Source organism: Haliotis asinina, chromosome 9 (genome assembly GCF_037392515.1).
Source record: "Haliotis asinina isolate JCU_RB_2024 chromosome 9, JCU_Hal_asi_v2, whole genome shotgun sequence".
Taxonomy (NCBI): domain Eukaryota; kingdom Metazoa; phylum Mollusca; class Gastropoda; order Lepetellida; family Haliotidae; genus Haliotis; species Haliotis asinina.
In genome coordinates, this window is record NC_090288.1 from 30,218,690 (window position 1) to 30,242,313 (window position 23,624).

At 43.2% G+C, this 23,624-nt stretch overlaps 1 protein-coding gene across 3 annotated transcripts in view; it reads left to right on the forward strand.

The window, feature by feature from the left end:
- The window catches only part of LOC137295904 (cyclin-dependent kinase 17-like), a 108,602-nt gene that overhangs the window by 73,292 nt on the left and 11,686 nt on the right, over positions 1-23,624 (forward strand). For all 3 annotated transcript variants that reach the window (XM_067827480.1, XM_067827479.1, XM_067827482.1), the window contains 3 exons: positions 1,248-1,375; positions 18,707-18,829; positions 19,849-19,905. In XM_067827480.1, the coding sequence (XP_067683581.1) occupies positions 1,248-1,375; positions 18,707-18,829; positions 19,849-19,905 (308 nt within the window). The remainder of the gene's footprint in view (positions 1-1,247; positions 1,376-18,706; positions 18,830-19,848; positions 19,906-23,624) is intronic.

Consider the following 23,624-nt stretch of genomic DNA (forward strand, 5'->3'; position numbering starts at 1 on the left):
TTTCAAGACAGTAGTTTTCTGTATAATATGCTCACTTCAGAAACTAGGTCTTAGTCCAAGTCTTGAGGAAAATGTAAAATGTTTCATTGTTTCATTAATATTTGTGTGATTAATAGTCCAATGTTTGTGATGCAGTTTTGAGAAGGCCTGTATCCCTTCAGCTGATGTGTTATGCGGAACAGATGCTTCTGGACAGGGGTGTTTACTTAATGTCAAGGGAGATTACTTAGTGTCAGGGAAGATAACTCATTTGCTCATCATTCACCCACATAATGGTAACATATGGCCTAACTCTTAAAATCTAGTCTTCAGACCCAAAACAGCTGGGGAACTCTAGCTTGTATCACAGTTCCTGAACGGCATTATTTGCCCTTTTGCAGAGATGCCAACCCTCTACGATTTTATTGTAGTGGCTACTAATTTTAGCTTCAAACTATGCCAATACGATTCCACTAGAAATCCTACGAAATTTGAATAAAATGCATGAAAATTCAGATATATAGACAAAAACATATATTTCAATGATGAAATACATGTTTGGACTTCATGTACCTTGCATTCATCATATTTAAAGACATATTTGAACTGGAATGATTGCAAGTAACAAACGTTACTTTAGTGAAGCTGATTTCAATACATTTGCAATTTGACACATTTAGTGGCGTTATTGTGGCGGGAATAACTTAACCACGTGACCGTAATATCGTTCATTTTTTTCTCAGAATCCATCATGATTTTGTTTATTAAGTTGATTACTAATTATATGGTCACACTAAATAATTACGAATTTGCAACACTTTGGGGTTGACATCTCTGCTTTTGTCCAGCCCTGTGCTAAAGCTCTATATGTAGCTAGTCTAGATGTTCTCCTGTTCTTAATCGCCCTTCACACTGGGTCTCCTTTTCAATATAAAAGGAATTGTTGGTTTGTATCAAAGTAATATATATATTCAGAAACTAAGTATTAGTTTATGGGGACCTGTAACATGAGTCAAATAGTTTTGCTGTAATGATATGATATGTATGTCTATATTGCATTCCAATTTTGGGAATACTTTTGATGATCTAAGAAGGACTGGTACATGACAGTGTTTTTGTATATGTCGTCAGTGATGTCACCAGGTAGTATCACACATACTGTGTTCTATGTATTCTGTTTGTTTATGACACAAATTGACATTTCCCAGCTGGATGTGTGTTTCTGGTTTGTAGTGTATTATAAGCTGATTGTATTGCTTGTATTGCAGGCATTGTACATGAGAACCCCAGAATCGGATCTGATGGAGAGAGTGAGGAGGTATCAGTCACATCAGACGAGAAAGAGGATGTCATCTCTCCCGTCCGACTACGCAACAAACAGAGGAGGTTTAGTGAGGTAAGCAATGTTGAGGTAGTTATTGGTTAAAGCCTCTGCTTGTCACACCAGGCTGATTTCCCCACATGGGTACAATGTCGTCCTGAGTGAAATTGCTGGAATATTGCTAAAACCGGCATAAAACCAGACCAGGTATATGTCTTACACAGTTGCAAAACCTGTCAGTTCCCTATGTGGAATACTCTAGGAAGATTGGTCTTCATAAATGCTTGTTGTAAGAGTCAACTGGTCAGGATCAATGACTTGGTTGACACGTCATTGTGTCCCAGTCATGTAGATAAATGCTCATGTAGTTGATCACTGGACTGTCTGGTCCTGTTTATTTACAGATCACTGCCATATAGTTGGAATATTGCAGCATTGAGTGTGACATTAAACAACAAACAAAAATACAACCAGAGGAGATTTTGCTTGACATGGGGTAACACCATGCCACAGTCGCCACATGTTTTGTGTTACCGTGGCATTGTCCTCACCTCAAGTTCTTCCATCTGGTTTGCAAACAGCATGGTCTACCAGAGGATAGAAATGTCTGATGGGCCTGATTTGGTTAAATCTAAAATATTTAGTACATAGCCATCTGAATAGAACCAGTGGAGCTCCCACCACCTTACCAGCATCCACCCAACCCATGAAGGTCCCCTTGTACAATATCCCTTCAGCAGCCCATGCTTGCCATAAACGGCGACTAAGCTTGTAATTAACGGGATTGGGTAGCCTGACTCGCTGACTTGGTTGACACATGTCATCGGTTCCCAATTCTGCAGATCGATGTTCATGTTGTTGATCACCGGATTGTCTGGTCCAGACTCGATTATTTACAGACTGCCGCCATATAGCTGGAATATTGCTGGGTGCGGCGCAAAACTAAACTCACTCACTAGCATCCACCCACACAACTTCATCAGCAGAAAAATGCTGTCAGGGAACGGTTTGTACATGCTGGAAAATGTATTTTTTAGAAGTCAGATTTCCATCTTGAAAAGACTTTCAAAATGAAGGTGGACAATATGAAGTGAAATACCTGAATTCCTTGAAAATATGTATATCTTATGGTTTAAGATTTTGAATCCTGGTTCTAACAAATTATATTCCTGTCTTTGTTGTCACCATACCCTTGCTTATGGGTTTCACCTGGAACACTCTGGGCATTCCATACACATAATGCTGACATAAATGTATACAAGTGCAAAGTTCAAAGTGATTTTAAATCCAACTCACTCTGTGGGTTTGTGTTTTCTCATTGCTTAAGAGGTCTTCAATAATATAGTTCTACAGATAGAAGGGCGATACTGCGGGAATATTGCTGACACCATACTCTCTCGTACTTGTGGATAGTTGTTCTATTCCTGGTGGTATCATCTGTGAAGATGAGGGTTAGAATTTGTCTTGCAATGCATGTTTGTCATAAAAGGACCCCGTGAAGGTCCGGGGTAGAATAGGCCTTCAGCAACCCATGCTTGCCATAAAAACGCAACTATGCTTGTCGGAAGAGGCGACTAACGAGATCAGGTGGTCAGGCTCACTGACTTGGTTGATGACTGGATTGTCTGGATTTAATAGAGTGTGGCGTAAAACTAACCTCACTCACTCACTCACTCTCACTGTCATAAAATGCGACGAAAAGAATCGGGTGGTCAGACTCGCTGACTTAGTTGACACATGTCATCGTGTCCTAATTGTGCAGATCAATGCTCCTGATGTTGATCACTGAATTGTCCAGGCTTGATTATTTACAGACCACCATCATATAGCTGGAGTATTGCAGAATGTGGCATTAAACAACAAACAAACCAAACCGCTTAAAACAAGAAGAAAACAATGTGTGAACAGTCTAGTCTAAAGTCACAGAGATGTCAATCTCATATGACGATCTGTTTCCATTTAGGGTCCAATCTGTTTACAATATTTCCTATAAGTGTGGGAGAATTCACTGGCATGTAGGCTACCATGGGATGATGTCCAGACTGTCTAAAAAGTCAGAGCTTTCAACGATTTCCTCATTTCTAGAATGCAGTCTTGTAAAGGCTGTATTAACACGTAATGCATACAATGTTTCATGTGAGAGAATGAAGAAAGAAGTGTTGCTAATTTAACTGATTGTAAATTCTACCTCGCTATTTCTTGGTGTTCTTTCATCTTACTGTAGTAGTAGTATAGGGAATGATAGTCCGAAAACACTTTTCAAAAACCCCTCTACAAAGCCTCATTTACTAAATGAGGCTTTGGTGGGACCCTTAGCTCTTGCTACTATTGCCCCTACTACAAAGCTACGCCATCACGTTTACCGTGACTTGGCAGGCGGTAACACTGTGCCGTACGGTACGATCAATAATTCTTCTCTTACAAATCCCCTACCCGGCCCATCCCTCAAGTAGTATAAGTTAGGTTCGTCGGCTTTTATATCCACTTTATCTATGTTGTAAGTTTTGACTGACCATATAGGATCGGTGGCTCGCTTACGGCTATCGCCCTCGTGTTCCCCCGGCTGGTATAGATACCTAACTAAGGCCCTATCTGGTATCTGTTTCTCCTTTCCACGCAATGGAGCAGACGACTCTGCTAACACTGATTTTAGTTTGATAGCGTCTGCCGGTTTCTTACCAGTGAGCCGGGTTACTTCATGGTTGATTGCCGACACCACCTCGGGTAACCTCGCTACCCATTCGGTCGATCGTTTTCCAGTGGTTGTCATTTCCCTAGCATATTGATGACCGAACAAGCGCTCAGCCAAAGTCCTATTAAATCTCTCAACTATAGCTTGGCTGCGATGGGCTCCGGCCGTGCCACGTCTGACCTTTGTATCGTGTTTGGCTAGCAGTTGTGAAACGGCACCCATGAACTCCCGTCCGGGATCAACTTGCAGCTCTGTTGGCCAAGTCAGCGGGCTGCGTTTGTATATGCGTTCTAATCCTTTGGCTACTTTGGCCGAATCTTTCGTGGTCAAGGGTTCGGCTTCCTTGTAACGACTGGCTACGTCCACTACGGTTAAGGCATACTTGTACCTCTTATCATGAGGTAGGAACAGTAGGTCTGCCTGGTGAATGCTATTAGGTATGTTAATTCCGAAACTCCTTCTAGGTACGTAGCGTGGCGCCGGCAAATAGATCTGCCACAGGGCTTGTTTTTCAAGCCACGCTTTGGCTTTCTCTGGTGATACTCGCGCCATTTTAGATAGATTATCTACTGCGCTAGCTCCTTTCCAATATCCACGCGGGCTGTAATAAATAGCCTCAAATTTTTTCATGTCCATACGCGTATGTGTTTATACCATCAATAGCTATCCAACGTTTCGTGTCCATAGGCGATAGGGACGTCTTGTTTATAGTCAGTCCGTATATCTTATGTCCATCACTTCTAAGCGTGTTCATCTTATGCCTAAAGGTACGGGTCTTGAACAGGGCCTCCTTGAATCTGGCGTGTTTGATGTGTTGTTTCACCACATACTTCTTAACCCCTTTAGCTTTTCGGATCTCACTATTGTCGGCTTTCAATATGGAATACATCTTAGGCCTTAAACCTATGTACTCAGCTATTGGCGTGCCAGCACACTCGTCCTTCATCTTACCTAGGACCTTTTTATTTACCGTGCTGTGTATAGTATGGGTCTTAGGATAGTCGCTGGTGTCGTATAAATCGATGTGTTTTTTCATGTCCTCGTACACGTCCTCGGTTCGAATCTCCATCAGCAGGGAATCCGTGTCAGTGTACAGCACTTCGCACCTGTCGCCGTACTGTTTCTTGAGCTCGTTGTAGTAAAAGTCGTACATCAGGTGTTTGGATAAATCGAGGATACTCATCCCAACGTAAACAGGTCGGTTGAATTTTATGTGGCTTTTCTTCATGTGTATGGCAACTAGGTCGTCTGTGAATATTTTATTACGGTTGAATGCCGGACTGGCTATCAATTTCCTGAGCTTGTCTTCCTCACTAGATCTAACCAGTTTCACGGTTACGCGTTTCCTCAGGTTTTCCATAGTCTTACCAAACACCGAGTTGTTCATGAGCTTGTAGAGATTTTTCTCAAAATCACTGGTGGCTTTTTTTCGTAGGTCTGTGTTCATTCTGATGTAGGGCTCCATCCATGGGCTCTGGTCGAACATGAGCACCCTGTGTATTTTGGTCAGCCTCATACCCAATGACAGGTACAGCTGTAGGTTGCGATAGTGAACTATGTACTTGGTCTTATTCATTAAGTTAGGCACGAGTTTCTCAACGTCCGCCACACGACCACCTGACAAGTTATGTTGGTACTCAGACATCCAGTCTGTGTTAACCTTCATACGTTCGGGTGCAAGGGGATAGCTGTTGTGCGATGCGTGTAATGCCTTGGGATACTCTAAGTCAACTTCGAGGATATACCCTTTGTTCGAATCTGGTGCAATGCTCATAACATCAACGTTTGGTACCCATTCGAATCCCCCTGTAGGTAGATACTGGCTCATGGCCCAGCCGTACAGGTTGTTTGCGTCGAGGTATAGAATGTGATTGGTTGGTTTGTTAGGATCGTAACCTTTCACGTATTGATTATTTGCTTTAGCGTATCGTTTGGATGCCATGGAAATCCCACCTCGCAAGCCCTTCTCAATGAATAGGTGCATGTCATAATCTGTGAGCAATTCCAAATTAACTCCGGTCTTTCTAAGCAAGGCGTCCCACGACAGACCTGGGCTGGTGTAATACCATGCGGGGTCGAGTTTATACTGCTTTAAACAGGTCCGCCTGAACGTTTCAAACACGTCGGCTAACAGCAGTACATCTGTCCTCAAGTACAGATCGTGATAATCGCCCAGGTTCTTACAACCCAGTTTATTCCATACGTTAATCGCGTGCGAGTAATCGTCTCGTGAGACTGACGCCTCATTCAGCTTGCTATAAAAGCAGTCGATAGGAGGTAGTCTGGTCTCGGTGAACTTAGCCCAACTATCCATGTACTCATATGGGTATACGCCCTTCCTCATGAGCAGGTGTCTAGTCTCGGCGTCTGTGTATCGATCTGTGATAGGGAAGGTATTGTTGGCCTTGACCAGACTGTCGAGTGACGACAGGAGGAATTGAAACGAGTCAATGAACCTAAGTCCGTTTAAGCTGAAGGAGATGTATCTCTCCATGTTGTTTGGGATGCACGATATATTACCATCGATTTTCGCGATGGCCTGCATGATCAAGTGAGAGTCGTATCCTCTCAAGTTGTGAAAGACAACGGGGATGTTTATTGTCTTAGGATTGATTTTAAGCTTGAGGTTGCACGCGTTGTGAGCGGCGCCTCTATACTTACCAGTTATGTGGCAGTGATCTCTCACCGAATCACCGTTAAGTGGCGAGTCGCACACGTGACAGTTAGTGCTACTGGCGTGAGCTAGCTTGTCGGCTCTGGTCATACGCATTGGAGCGATTTTATACAATGCATTCCTAATAATTTTTTCTTCCTCCTGCAAGCACTTTAGAAACCTTTCAGCCGCGTCAGGACCCCTATACACTACCGGAGCTTTCGTTTCCCCGTCACAACGGACGACAATGTATCCAAACGAACAGGCTTTATGCTCTTGTGTTTTGTGTGTGAAACTCCCACTAGTGGATGATTCCCCTACAACTAAGGCTTCGAAGTCGGCGTATATGATATAAGGCACAGACATTTGATTCTTGTGATTGTCGAATTTTAGGATATTTTCACCTTCCTTAGGCATGTCGACTCGTATGGCCGTCTGCCCAACACCTTGGCAATCCTCCAGGTGGGATTCTAATAAATCGGCCCGACTGAAACAGTGTAGGCATCGTACACAAAAGTGTTTTTCCCCAACGTGTTTCGACTGGTCGTGCAACAACCGGCTGAGATGTTTTATCCACGTGTAGTGATACTTTTCACCTTTTTGAATCATGAATAAATTAATAACTTGACAATCCTTCACCGGGCTGACCCTGTGTACTATTGTTGTGTTACCTTCGTGTCCAAAGACATTTATAGCCAGATTATTCTGTTTTTCTACTTTAGTGATCTGGGATATTGGGGTGGGTTCATCTATACCATCCCAGTTGAGCCCATCGTCCTGTGGATAATTAGAAGGTCTGTTCGGATTAGTGGCAGCTGGAAATAAGGCTGACCTGATAGATAACCTCAGGCAATCGTTTCCTCTATTCTTAACGTTTACTATGGCTTGTTTGTTCTTATAGTAGGGAGGCAAGGCTAGGTATGACCCACCTCTGAACGGCACGTAGTTAGCTATATCTAGATAGATATTATCGATTTTATCTACAGCCCACCCGGACCCTAAGTGTGTGTAGCGTTCTAGGTATTCTCGTATCTGCTGAAAACTTGTATCGATTGATGCGTCAATGGTCTCTGCATGTGTGACGACCTCTTGTTTACCTCGGAAGTAAGGCTGAACATACTCAGTGGTACTCCCAACCTGCTTATCGAGCGACATTTTCACTGTGATCTGAAACTTGATACTTCCTAGATTATTTAGTTCCTGGTTGACCTTATCAGCTATCAGAGGCTTGATATCTATAATGTCTATGTTTCTATCAATGTGCATGCGCCAACCTCTCAAATAATTGCCTACGGCGTGCTCAGTGCGCACAAACTGTAGGTCAATAGCTCTATTCTGTCGTAATAATTCTAAAAGCTGTGGTTTTCTCATACGGGAATACCCGCCTAAACCCAAATCGTGTGCCTCGGTTTTCAGTTGTTTTACAGTGGGGCGTGCTACGGGGGCATGTGATAACAATGCGGTTAACCCGGCTCTCCCCAGGTTTGAATAACCCGTGTGTCCAAGCTGTTTTGCTTGAGCTTTTAACTGTTTTACCGTAGGAGGGGCTTCTAAACCTAGTAATCTTAACAATGCTGACTTCCGCATTCTAGAATACCCGATAACACCTCTCTGTTTTGCGACCCTCTTGAGCTCGCGCACAGTAGCCATAGTGTTTACACCTAAGAGAATCAATGTCTAATTGGTCGACAGTAACTCTTAAAAAATATTTTCTGGTGGCCGGGTACAATTCTAGACATTCTGTCAAATCGTCCCACGTACCTGGTAAAATATATAGTGTGGCTGTTTCAATCCAGTACTCGCCTTGGGTATAGTATTCCTTGTATTCACTTATACTCGAAAAACGTTCTATATGGTATTGAGACGCGATATCCCGCTCCCATTCGAAGGGGTGAGTATACTTAACACCCTCTTTAATCCATACCACGTCCACTATTATCTTAAATCTGAAGCTTCCCCATAAGGCCAGTTCATATTTGAATATGTTTTCCACAGACATAGCTATACATAGGTGTGTATAATCTCTAATTGGAGTCTATCTTGAGCAGTCGCCTACGTTCTTTTATGTAGCCTTTTTTATTCTCGTATATGAGTTGATGTCTGACTACGTTCGCTCCGTGAGCTTTACATAAACAGTAGTGCCCTTTAACCCCGATACCACACACAGAACACGTGTAGTTAGGACTTCCCATATGGAAACAACAGAACCCCTGATTCCTGCATTTCCTACCACAGGCCTCGGTCTTCCCCATAAGTATATATTCGCATCGGTATGGAGCGGGTCTCATGTTTACTTATATAGGTATTTTAGTTTAATTGCTTAGCAACCAACGCAGTAGCTGCTATACCCAACACTATGAAGCCCAGTTCACGATTCATTTGTCCCTTGGATGGTGTGTAGTACTGAGCGAGTGTGGGTTTATTGAGCGGTTCCAATTGTTTACCAGTTAGTAGATAGTATTCTTTCATTGCTTCATCAACATCGTTGAATGTTTGAACGGCATGGTTTTCACGCGTGAGTTGTTCATTAATAAAATCGATCCTCTGGAGGCGTTTTTTAGCGTACTCAGCCTGTGCTCTTTGTAATTTCTCAGTAGCGAGATCGTGTCGCTTCCTTTCTTCCTGTATTTCAGCCGCGTGATCATCTCGTAGTTTCGAGAAGAGGAAATTACTCCCGGAAAATGCCAGGGCATTCACTAACGCCCCACCAACCATCATAGCTATCGTGGCCATCCCTATATTTATTTCATTATATTATCAGGTATTATTCCTTGTTTTACTAGGATGTCTTTTGTGGCCATCGCCATACCAAGGTTCATTATGAGCATACCCATATCCTGCAGGTTGAAATCTAGCTTGATAGTTGGTTGTTTAAGCACCATTTTAGTCAACCGAGCGTACCCTACTGCTAGACTGGCTACCACTGTGGCGTGGTATGCGTCGTTGACGAACGTTTTCCCCTCAGACATTATGTATATATAAAAATATTTTAAATTATAACATGATATGCGGGTCGACGGTGGGGGTACCCCCCACAGTGGGGGTTACCACCTCAGGTACCACCTCACGGTGAGGGTTTCCATCACGTGTATATAACCATGTTATAACCACGGCAGCAGTTACGCCTACAGCCAACAACAGTCGGGTTGGGTTGGTCACTTTATGTTGGTTACACCACCGTTTTTTACCGGCAGCTACTCTCTTAGGATTCTTCTGCCTGGTTACTGTTGGAGGTACCTCCACTGGGGTCTCCACCGTCACTGGTTCCTGTGAATCCACTGGGGTCTCCTCCTGTGCAGCATCCATCTATACTATTATTATTATTCTTTCTCTCAAATTGGCAATGTTTTGCCGTGATAATCGCCGCCGTCACTGGAGCCAACAACATACCATATTTGTGGTACAGCCCGCAGCTGATAGAGCTCACGGCGTGTTCGATAAAAGGGTCTTTCTCGAGGTCTTCCCACAGGTAAAGTCGGCGCTCTGGTGGAATGGGAAGGAATTGTGATACAATACCGGTGTATATCTGGGTCATAGCCGATCCTATTGTCTTTGTCATTTCTGCTCCGAGCCGGGACTCGTATCTAGCGTACAGCTTATCGATTTCTTCGGCTGACATTTTGTGAATTTTATCCGGGGTGTAGTCTCCAAAGTAATGTTTGGCTTTGCTGCCAACAGCCAACGCCACCAGTTTCTCTCGCTTGGGGGAATCCCCAGTTGGGGAACCCTCCACAGACAATTGTTCGAGCAATTCCTCACACTCCATCTTATAATATAACAAGTAAGATTTAGTTTTAACTATATAATACCCGATACAGGCAAAACACAGAGAAATGAAGGTTAAGTTGCACACGACAAATACTTCAAATATCATAGCTATGCTTAGCATTTGCTTAGCTTTGCTTAGCTTTGCTTAGCTTTGCTTAGCTTTAGTATACTATATATGCTACTGGTTGGTCGGTCTTTAGAACGAGCTTAGCGTGTTTAGTTTCAGCGAGCTGTTTCTTAACCCGTTCCCGTTCTAATTTACTCATCACATCGTTCTCTCTCAAACACTCCTCAAACGAATCCCTGTCCTTACAGTGAAATAAGGCCACCCATCGCGTCTGCTCCCTGAGGTCTTTCAACACCGAGTTGAACTTCTGTGTTAGCACCCAGACGCTGTGATTTGCATGCCGGCCGGAGAAGGCCAGGTACGATAGCATGTCTCTCTTTTTTGTTATCTCGCGATTAGCGCTGCAGTCGTCCAGTATAAACAGCGTCGGTTCCCCTTTAAATTTCTCGTGAAGAGCTTTCAACCAGTCCTGTAGGCGTGTTCCAGGGTCGATTTTGTGTACGTCCGGGTCCGTCATTACCCAAGGTCGCGCGTACGTTTTATTCATGCCTAGAGTAGGGCACATGATAACGATGTTATCGAACACATCCTTGTAGTAACCCTCCAACATATCCAACACGAAAACGGTCTTCCCACAGCCAGTCTGCCCGCATATGATAGCGCAGTGTGGGTCAGTGGGTAACCCCAGGGGGTCTCCCCCATCAGTAGATGGCTTGCACGAATCTCCCATTGTCTATATTAAGTTGCGCGTCCATAATAACGTACAGATATAATTTCAACTTACCAGCGGTTTGAGCCTTCTTAGTAATCTGGATGGTTATCCCTTCGCTGCCGTTATCTATACGACGCCCGCTACCATGCAGTTTATCATCATCCGTGGATCGCATGTCCAACCATAAGGCGTACTTGGTGGTCAAGTATTCACCGATCTGCACGGAGCCGAGGTCCAGGTCCTTTGTTATGTAATCCCCCACTGGTAGCTTTTTTATCTCATCCCACTGCTGGTGTGGTCTCATACCATGACTGAACAGCTGGTTGGGCACGCCCTCGATGGTCACTTCCACCTTTTCAATCTCGGGGTTGAAAAACTTCTCGCTGTCCCTCCGGAATGGATCGTAATCCTCCACGGGGACGACCAGGATACCTTTCATTGATCGCGCCGGCACGTTCAGGTTGATATTCCACACAGTGTCGCTCTTATCTCGCACGACTGATCTATGCCTCAGTACGCGATCGTACAGGATAGCCATCTTCCCAGAGTACTGGCTTCGAACCTGCCTGGCCAGCTCAGGGCTAGTGACCATGTCGAACTCCAGAGAGATGTTGTCTATGGCATAACTGGCCTCATCACCGTTCGGCGTACGCACTACTTTGCTATAGTCGTTAAACGTGAGCTCGTATTCGAGCCTATCACCGAGCGCGGCCTGGTAAAACGGCGCGTGTCCCGTGAGCAACTCGAAGTCGAGCGGCACGCAGAATCTATTCCCGTATGCTTGAGCGATGGCCTTTTCACCGTCCGATAGCTTGTCTTGTTGGTCTGTCGTGAAGACGTATCCTATGCGCGCCCGGGTTGATTTGCTGATACCCTGGTACACATCATTGACTCGTTCTCTCTCGCTTTTCCAGAGATCCTTGTAGCAGTGAAACACGTCGCTGTCGTCGATGCTCAGCACCTCGTTACCGCTGATCTTGACGGTCGTTTTCTTGATGATGGCTCGACCCACGTTCCGCACTAGCTCGCGTTTGTCGTTGTCGGAGGTCAACGTGATATTGAACGCCAGTCGAACAGTGCCTGGTACAATGAGGTCATTCTCACCAAGGTTTGGAAATCTAACCAGCAGAGTTTGGTTCTGGTCTATCTTGCTGGGATTGTTGGTGATGGTCACCGACTGTCGCACGGCTCTGGCGCCTAATGGCTCTCTCAATTTTCTGAAAGGATCTAATTTTCTACCGTACATTGTTATATAAATGAAATATATTTTTAATACTAATGGATGAAGACATACCTATGGATGATATGCGGGGCGCTAGTGCCCAGGCATATGATGATGACCAGGAGACCTCATTCTCGCAAGGTGACGAGCTCCTTAAGGGCGCCGTCGACGGATTTTATGAAGGTTTAAAAAAGGATAAACATTACGTATATCCGTTGGATCGAGACGATTCCAAGTTTTTTGTTGATGGCAATGGCACGCTGCGTTTGAAGTCTCGCCCGGGGATCGATCTTATGAATAAACGCACTAGAGAACCGCTTGCTTTATCAACATTGGCTGGTAAACATGGAAGTAAGTTTGTCCAAAATGAACTAGGCTTCAAAGATTACGGTGGCGCACGACCTAAGCAGTATCCTCCGAAGTTAGTTCAAGGTCTGGAAGGCATCAGGGACGCCACATCAGATCAAAACATGACTTATGATATTAAAAAGGTGTTGGCCGACTACGAGAACGAACCCTTCCCGGGGCTCAAAAGTACTTTTAGGGAACTGCGGGGGTTGGACCTGTTAATGCAAACCATTCGTGGCCATCTCTGGAAAAGCACGGCCAAAATGAGTGAGATAGACGACCACATCGCCTATGAAAGGAAAAAACTCGGTGAAACTGAGGACGAGGCTCTGAAAGCCCCCATCGAGAAACGAATACGTGATTTGGAAGAGGAAAAGAAGGTCTGGTTGGAGACAGCATCCTCCTTCAAAGAAAAGCTTCGATTCCAGGTCAGCCGTATACGGGAAACCATCAATCAAGTCCTCCACCGAGACACCACGTTAGCAGACAGGATTCGGATATTATTCCGGGAGCAAGGGATCACCATCGCCAGCATTCTAACTGCATTGGGTTTCATCATATCAACCCTGGTGGTGGCACTAACAGGGGGTACTATGGGAGTTCCCTCCACACCTGGCGGCGGCGGAACTCCAAGTGGCGGTGGGGGTGTTAAAGACTGGATTAAAAAACTCGGGGAAGGCCTAGCTAAACTGGCTGGTAAAGCCGCCGAAGCCCTTCCCGGCATCCTGGGTAGTATCGTCTCGTGGTTGTTGAGCGCTCTGTCTAAAACTGCCATGTGGCTCAGTCAAAACCTGTGGGCAGCCATCGTCGCCGTGGCGGGTCTGGTGTACGTAGCGGCTAAGAAATCTTTAACCAAATAAGTCCCAAAGTTACCCCACCAACCACTAAGGCTGTTTTATTATCAATATGCTGCTCATAGGAGACCTGCATATGAGGGGCCACCTCCTGTGGTGTTGGTTGAACTTTAGGCTCCGGAGGTGGCGCCACTATACCCTTTTCACGTGGTTGGGTGTGTGGGATATGTGGGGTGTTAATATCGGGGTTGATACCCAACTTTTGGTCCGCCGTGGCTATGACTATTTTGTTGTTATAACCCACCACTTTTTTTATTCTCAGTTGCATATCACTCGGAGCCATGTACAACCCCACGCCGAACACGTAATTGACTTTCGATCTGGCGTATTCTAACACGTTTTGGTAGCGTTCGATGGCCCGCGGGAGATCAACTGGAGAATTTATAGCATCCTCAACGTTGGAAACGAACTGTTTCTGAGCGTCGTAAGCAGTTCCCTTACCGAGGATGTTGGAACGCGTCATCGACTGCTCACCCAACAGCGCCCACACGTACGTTCGAATCGAGTCGTTCAAGCGTATTGTACCAGCACGAGTGAATCCTTTCGACGTGTCCAGCATGAACATTTTCCACCCGTCTGCGGTTGACTGCTCCACTTTCTGGACTGTGAAAGCAACACCACCTTTAAAGTTCATACGATCATCCCTCCATTCATTACTCGACAAAGCAAAGTCCGGGCGTAGTTTACCTTGTTTCAGTATAAGATCACTGAGTTCTTTCACTGATCGCACGCCATCAGAAGGAATACCCAACCCGTGGTTCGGCCCCGGCAAACGCCAATCCGTCTTCGGGTTTATTTCGAATTCATTACAAATACGTTCATAGGCCCGTCTATCGTATGGGTTGTTTGTTGCGTCCCACGCTTTGTCCTGTGGGAGGGGGGCACTGATCTCTTTAAGGATACGTCTGACCTGGTAGTACACGTGGAATTTGAACACAGACTGACTCAGCGGTCCACGCCGAGTGTCGGTCAATGCCACACCACACCCCGTTGTAGCGCACCACACAGCAAAGTTGAATTGATTCTGCCAGAACTGCATAGGGTTGTTGAACCACGCGTGGACTGCCTCAATGTTAGTCACCATAAGCTTATACTTATCGAACACATCTAAAAGCTGGGCATTGAAATACAACTCAGGAGCAACCACGATCTTCATGGGGGAGAAATCTACATCCAGTTTAGGGTAAAACACACCAGGGGAATACATTTTAAAACTATTATATAAATAAATATATATGTAATATGTACATAACACTTCCAGGAATAACGAGCGGTGAGGCCGTTCAGCTGACGCACGCGATCGATAACACGTCAGGTCAACTCGAAGTCGCACTCTGCGATATCACCTACCTACCGCAATGGACTAACATTAATATCAGCAACAATAAACTGTTCGTCAGTGGAACTCGCAGCCAAATAACTGACGGCTACTACAGCGTGTGCTCGCTAAACGACGAGGTCTTCAAACCCCTGGGAGCCGAACTCAAGATGAACGACTCAAACGGTACAGTGGTGTTAATCAACAACGGAAGAACCTCCTTGAGGCTCGGCCGACCATTAGCGAGGATACTCGGTATGTCTCCTGACGAGATAAAACCAACAACAACCGTCACAGGCACGAAGTTACCCGACCTAGTACCGTACCGAGAGCTGTACATTCATCTCGATCAGGTTAGCACAACGTACAACATTCAAGGAGGACACCCTTCCACTATACTGAGAGCAGTGCCGGTTAAAACTGAGAAATTCAACGACGGTAGAACCGAGTCGTTTTCACCACGGCAGTATAAGAGATTAACCCAGGGCAACATACCTGAGCTGACAATATCGGTGTTAGATATAAATCATAATCCTGTAAATATAGGATACCTCAGCTTAACGCTTCACGTAACATGACCAGCGCACAAGGGCCCGGAGTGAAAAAATGCGTCAATATCGGGATCTCCGACCTCGGAGACACACGCGGTTTCGACGCTCCCGGAGTAGATGGTAAATCGTATGCCTTGCAACTAAAAAACAACATTTACAAACGCGTTGAAATCCCCTCCGGTGGAGCCCTAAGTGATATGATAGATACCACAGGGGCAACAGCCAACACTAAGTACGCCCTCGTCAACACCGGTGATGACAACTGGAGAATATACCCATCATTCGGAGGTAAACTGTTCGACTTAGACGATGTTGAGAGCACTACCGTCGTCAAAAACAAACCATATATGCTCGTCTTCACCGAAGATGACAAGTGGGTGTTGTTACCTGATAACAAATGGTTTCTCAATATTAGACTCGTCTCCCCTTACGTGTTCACGGATAACAAAGACAACCACCTAAACAAAGTCGTGAACAATGGAACCCTGCTCGTGGCTTACGTCCCAACTCAGAGACGTAGCATAGTCGTCAGCCCAGTCAACACTATAGCAGCCCACATGCTATCGAGTAAACCAGCCATACAAAACGTGAAATTGCAGTTGGTGTCTGAATTCGAAGGCGTGGTCAAGATACTAGAGAGTCTACCGGCAAACTCAACACTATTCATCAAAGTCTACCTAGGGGAACCATCGGTGAATGATGTCGAGATCGTGAAGGGGATCAAACTCGGGTGGGTGAAACGACACCAGTATCAAGTTTGCAACGTTTACGTGCGGGTGGGTGTCGACTCCAAGACCAGTCTGCAGGGGGTCAACGTGATCGTAGAAAACAAGATATCACTAATCAATATCTTCCTGCCTGACAACATACACTTCATGGGTATTAAGTTAACCCCTGAATTATTATCAGAAAACCAGTTGGAAATTATATCGTAATAGTATAATAATGACCAGTCATCATCCCAACACTACACTTAACGACCTGGGAGATACAGAGGGGTTTGATCAGCCTGGTGAGGAAGATGAATTTTATATCCTACACTTCAAAGACAACGTGTACAGACGGGTGCCGTTACCAGATTTTACAAAGCCTAAATGGCTGATCAACTTAACACTCACCTCACCTTATATCACAATAGACGAAAATAATTGGATCACTAAGATTAGGAACAACGGTATCTGGGCCGGGGATTTCATTCCGGAGAGGGGATTAACAAAAACTGACAAAAATGGGTTATCAGCTTTCTTCGAAAATAAATTAACATTTAGTAATCCTGAAATAATAACCCCCCCTTTCACACTCATCATAGAAGTCTTCTTTACGGGTTCATTCGATGGAGACCCCCCAATAGTACACCAAATTTTACCCGGGGTGTCAATACGCTGGTCTTACACATACCAATATTGTCGTATTGTTATACAACAGGATACCACGGGTCCTATAAACCACTTAATAAGCCTCAGTGGGGTTTTTATTAGAATAGGATATTTTATTAGCCTCTCACCTATTACCCTGACTAATAATCTAGAACTTATAGGCTTCAAATACATTGATAGATTTTTAACTGAACCCCAATTAAAATATCTTTCAAAATATATATTATAGGATGGGTCTGTACCCAGTCGTAGAGGAAGTAGCTAAGACGTTAGAAACCGTAGATGGGTTCCGCTTGAGGCAGTTATGTGATGTAAAACGTCAACTAGAACAAGACCGTGACACGCGGAAAGCACTATGTAAAAAATATAATAGAGCTTTCAATATCGTGGATGGGGCTGACACTACCCTTATGGCAACCAGTATGGGACTAGGGGCGGCAGGCGTTGGATTGTTAACCACCATCGTGGCTGCACCTATAGTGCTAGGTATTGAAATAACGGCTGGGGTGACAGGGTTGGTAGGGTTGGCTCTTAAGTTAGTATCACGCAGACTTAATCGTAAGGCATTGAAACACGACGAGATCAGGGTTCTGGCCGAAGCAAAGCTGAACACAGTGTGTGAGCGAATTTCCACGGCACTCTCTGACAGTAAGATCTCAGAAGAGGAGTTTAGTTCAATCCTCTCTGAACTCAAAAAATATAACGGAATGAAACAAGATATTCGATCCAAGTCTCGTAAGTCTGCTATCAGCGAGGATGAGAAAAAAAAGTACATAGCACAGGGAATACAAAAAGCCCAGCAAGCCTTTATTATGAATACCAAAGAGATCGTAGGCGGTTCACGTTAAACTGTTTCATCGATATAAACATGACATAGGGGCGATAGCCGTAAGCGAGCCACCGATCCTATATGGTCGGTCAAAACTTACAACATAGATAAAGTGGATATGAAAGCCGACGAACCTAACTTATACTACTTGAGGGATGGGCCGGGTAGGGGATTTGTAAGAGAAGAATTATTGATCGTACCGTACGGCACAGTATTACCGCCTGCCAAGTCACGGTAAACGTGATAGCGTAGCTTTGTAGTAGGGGCAATAATAGCAAGAGCTAAGGGTCCCACCAAAGCCTCATTTAGTAAATGAGGCTTTTTAGAGGGGGTTTTTGAAAAGTGTTTTCGGACTGTCATTCCCTATACTACTGTAGTAATTGTGTTAAGAGTGTTTGCTGATGGGAGCCATGGCAAAATCAGTGTGTAGATGCAAATCCTGCCCAGTGATTCCAACATATTCTTAGAACTGGACAAGTAATATGGATATTGGCTCAAGTGATTAGATCATACATACATTCCAGAGTAAACAAAGTACTATTTTATGTCTCTGGATAGCTCAGTCATATTACATAATGGAAAATGGATGGTTTCCTGTGCGAAACTGCCGCCTCTTGTCAATACATTGCAAATATGTACATGTTTTCGTGAAGGTAGCAAGCAACCAAGTATAATCAGTTATCAGTTACATGGTCTCTGGTATAATATGCACTGATCTCAAGAGAATTCAGTGTTTTGTATTTCGAGTAATATGTTCAGCTGGAAACATCCAAATTCATCATAACATGTAAATTCACACCCACCTCTACTCAGTTGTGGTTTGGGAAAGGCTGTATGCACATCTCACAAGAAAATACAGTTGCCTGAAAATTTACCAATTATTTCCAATTTGATAACTCAGTCACAAAGTATGTACAATTGAAACCAAATCTGAGTAATGTGAAGAATTGGGGTGATTTTCCTTTGAGATGGAACAGTAAACTGCAATGTTGAATAATGGTCTGTTGTGTTTCCAGGAGGTGACAAAGAGGTTGTCTCTACCGGCTGACATCCGTCTTCCAGAAAATTTCCTTGCACGCCAAAATCTGACCCTTAGTCCCGATGGCCAGCTGTCACGGAGGTCACGGAGGAAGTCTCTGGTAGGCACATTCGGTCACAACTAAGCAAGCTTTGTAATGGTTTGATTGAGTTGGGATTTTCAGGCTACAGAATGTCCTAAGCATCCCTGTTTCTCAACAAGAGGTGAATAATGTTGACTGGGTAGCAGTTTGTCAGGATGGTATTGACATTATCATTGCTGCTAACGCCAGACCAGTTTTATTTCTTGTTTTACGGACTTTTGTCCTCAGAAAACTGAAAGAAAGGAGGGGAAAAAAATAGAAATAAAATCACCAATCAAAGTAAGATTCCATTTAAATACTCCCAGTGTTTTACTTTTGAGAATTTAGGAAGAGTATTTGGACAAAAAACAATCTTTTTAAAAAGAAATTTCTTCTAAGGTTTACATTTTTGGAAATAAATACATTATTATTTTAATTTTTGAGCACCATTAATTAATTTTTTCTCTTATTCTTGAATAATTATGACAGGTGGATCAGTATGGTGGTGCTCACATTTTTCACCACTTGTTTCCTCTAATCGTACTTGTAGGTTAGCCGGATAGTTAAAGTTTTTGCTCATTACATTAAAGAAACAGGTTCGATTCTCCTCATGGGTGCAACTGTGGTCGATTCTCCACATGGGTGCAACGTGTGAAGCCCATTTCTGGTATCCCCTGCCATGATTTTGCTGGATTATTACGAAAAAGTGAGGTAGAACTTTCTCACTTTGTAGGGTGACAGGATAGTTCAATAATGTTGCTGGGCTAAATACTCTTTTTGTCATTACTGACTGCATCTTTGAAGTGTTAGCGTGAAACAAGTCATTCCGTTATAGAAAATGTCATCTGACAGATCTGACTTCAGCTGCTCATGTTTGTAATGAATTTCAATTTATGAAATCCACATGCCATAAAACCAGACAATTTAGATGAGAAGCCTGTTTTTTCTCATTTTGTAAAATTGATATTAATTTGTATTGATTCTTTCTGCCTTCCAGAACTTTCCTCACATCATAATATTGCTGAATGAATATTGTTACTTTTCACCTTTTTTTTCAGTCTGAAATTGGTTTTGGAAAGATTGAATCCTATACAAAACTGGACAAGCTTGGGGAGGTAAGACTACATTCCAAGCAGACTGATAGAGAGATACCATTACAGGCTTCAACAAGGATTCTATTTTCTCATCCAGTCAGTCTTTTATTGGGATTCTCATGGGCTCATGACATCAGGATCTGATTCTGTGAATTGAAGAAATATGTTATACCTCATGCATGATAATAGCACAATATTTTACATCCATATATGAAAATTCAGCTTGGTTTTTCTTCTCTCTTAGCTTGAAGTAGAGAGATTGTAAAACATGGGAAGACCTCCCAAGGATGCTAGATAGATTGCTTTGGGGTACTAGAGGTTTCCCAATGGTCTTCCAACATGGTCACAAGTACCAATGGCCAAGTGGTTTGTTTCACAGTATGGATCGGGTTTGAATCCCAAAGTTCATACAGTTTCAGTAACCCATGCTTGTCGTAAGAGGCAACTGATGGGATTGGGTGGTCAGATTCGCAGACTTGGTTGACATGTCATCTGTTCCCAATAGTGCAGATTGATGTTCATGCTTTTGACCATTGGATTGTCTGGTCCACTCAAATACTTACAGACCAGGTTCATATACCTGCAATATTGTCAAGTGCAGCATAAAACTAAACTGACTCATTGTAAAACCATCATGGGCATACTTATATTGTGTGGTTGTTGAAATGCTTGAATTAACACAAGGCTAAAACAGGTTCTTGGACCAGGGCTTCAAAATATTTCATTACAGCCACTTGCCACAGGGCAAGTGACTTTAACAAGGTGACTTGTCCTGACTGATTTTCCACTTACCCTGATTTTATGACAAAATCATGATGACTCAATTATGAAAGTATATATATATAGTATTTGAAGTTAATGTTAAGTTTACTATTTATGGAAAATAAAATAATCATTATGATAAATACAAAGAAAGATAGCTCTACTTATAATCTATGCGATATTCAATAACTGCATTTTGAGCAGACATGAAATGAAATCCATGTATATTTGCAGTTTGAAACCATAAGTGAAAATTATCTAGTAGCTCAGGGAAAAGTAAGGCACTATTATTTGATTGTCCAAAATGAAAACTGACTTGACCAGGGCATCGGGTGATAAGATTTTTGAACGCCTGCTTGGACACTGCATGGACAGAGGTAATATAGCTGCACAAGCATGAAAACATTGTCTTGAAACCTCCAGAACGCTTGGTGAAGCACCTTTTACTCAGAAAGATAATCTGAAAATGCTTTTTGGCTTATGGCTTTAATGCTTATACAGAGCAAATAAGCATTTAAGAATTTATGAATTTTAATTTATAGTTTATTGACAGAGCACTTTATAATTTCCAAACCTTTCTGGATATCATGCCAACAAGTAATTATTTTAAAGGGTTCCTTAGAAGAAACTGATACTAGTACTTATGTCCTTTATTTGCCTTATTAGATTTCAGCAGAAACTTTAAATTGTATGGATTTTATAAGAGGACAAAATAATTTGAGTGATCATTGTTAATGTACATATGTTTCTCTTATTTTCTCTTTTGTCAATACCAGTTACATGTTAATCTGTGTGAGGGGATGTTTTAACTTCTGATAATGTTTCCAACCATTGCCATGAGAATATACACATGAGAACATGCTAGGTTTTGCCTACCAGAATACCAATTATTTCAAGTCCTGTAACAGACAGCATTGTTGTGGTGGTTGTGAATTCTAATGACAATTAAGATCAGATATCACGGTCTCAAAACAGGCGGATATCAAGAACTAAGTCATACTTGTCTTTACACACATATACCAGTTCTAATGTAATATAACTATTGTCTGTTCCATAGCCAGTTATTGCCAAGGGGTCCAGGGTAGAAAAGGTCCTCAGCAGCAGATGCTTGTCATGAAAGGCGACTGTGCTTGTTGTAAGAGGAAACTAATGGGATTGGGTGGTCAGACTCACTGTCATGGTTGACACATGTCATCTGTTCCCAATTGCTCAAATCAATACTCATGCTGTTGATCACTGGACTGTCTGGTCCAGATTCAGTTATTTATAGACTGTTGCCATATAGCTGGAATATCGCTGAGTATGGTGTCAAACTAAATTTACTCTCTCAGTTGTTGTTAGTGATTGGTTGTAAATACACTCCAATTCACTGAATCCACAATCTGAGCGTCTGTAGACTGCCTGTACTGATACAGCAGCTATTGAAGCCAAGCCTGATTCCATGTTTCTATGGCTGACTGACTCTGGCTTGCATGTCCCATTCATGAGGCATCAGTTGTATCCTTCCAGCCAAACTGACTTGCCAGTAAATTAGTAAACTGTTCTCAAGTTGACAATATGTTGGCCATTACTCCCAGGACTTCCTAGTTCTGGTGCCTCAAGGTCTGTGCTCGTGGAAGTGTTCCAGGGCCGTTCTGTGAATTTCCATTTGGATGGTTTTCCTGTCATTATTTGGATAAAATGTAATTTCAGTGTAAGAATTTATGTCTCATTGCTTTTCAACAGAATAGAACAGATATGGTTAGAATTGGTCCGTAGTAACCCATGCTTGTCTTAAGACACGACTAACAGGATTGGGTGGTCAGGCTCGCTGACTTGGCTGACCCATGTCATCGTATCTCAGTTGCGTAGATCAATGCTCGTACTGATGTTCAATATATTGTTTCGTCCCGACTCTGTTATTTACAGACCACTCCCATATAACTGGAATGCTATTAAGGGCAGCATAGCCATTAGTGGTATGACAAGTCATCGATATGTAAATGAATTACTTTTGATCTTTGACCCATGAAGGTCTGGGGTAGAATAGCCCTTCAGCAACCTATGCTTGCCATAAAAGGTGACTATGCTTGTCGTAAGAAGCGACTGATGGGATCGCTGACTTGGTTGACACATGTCATTGGTTCCCAGTTGCGCAGATCAATGCTCATGTTGTTGATCACTGGATTGTCTGACCCATCTCATTTATTTACAGACCGGCGCCATATAGCTGGGATATTGCTGTGTGCGCCGTATAAGAAAAACTCCCTCCGTTTTTACACCACAACAATATTCCAGCTATATGGTGACAATCTGTAAAATATCAGACAAGCCAGTGGTCAACACTATGAGCATCGATCTGTGCAATTTGGAACTGATAACATGTGTCAACTAAGTCAGTGAGCCAGACCACTGAATCCTGTTAGTTGCCTCTTACAACAAGCATAGTCACGTTCAGAACATGGTATGGAAAAGTATGTAGTGTCACGTTTTACAGTGATGAGTGGTTCTCCATTGGATACTTCACACATCCAATTTTCACATGATGTCTGCTTTTACTGTCTTTTGTATACATTGTGGTGTGGTACAGCTTTATCAGTTTTTCACAACAGTAGCAGTGGTCTAATTAATTACACTAATCAAAGACAGTACAACCAAGCAATTGATCATGTTTTCTCATTATCAAAGACAGACAATTTTGGTACACTTGTTGCAATAATGCTATATTGCAATGTTCACTAGATTGGTTTTGTCTGTTACATTTCTTAATCACTAAGATGAAAGAAATTCATGTTTCTGACATATGAGTCATCCTTTATACATGTGGAACTTGCAAGTGCATTTTGTGGTCATTCAAAGTTCCTCTTCGCTCCATGGGGAGTAGTGTGGTAGGTAGCCTAGTGGTTAGAGAGTTCACTTCAGACACCAGAAATGTGGGTTCAGTTCCCCCATGTACAGTGTGTGAATCCTGTTTTTGGTGTTCCTTGTTGTCATTTTGC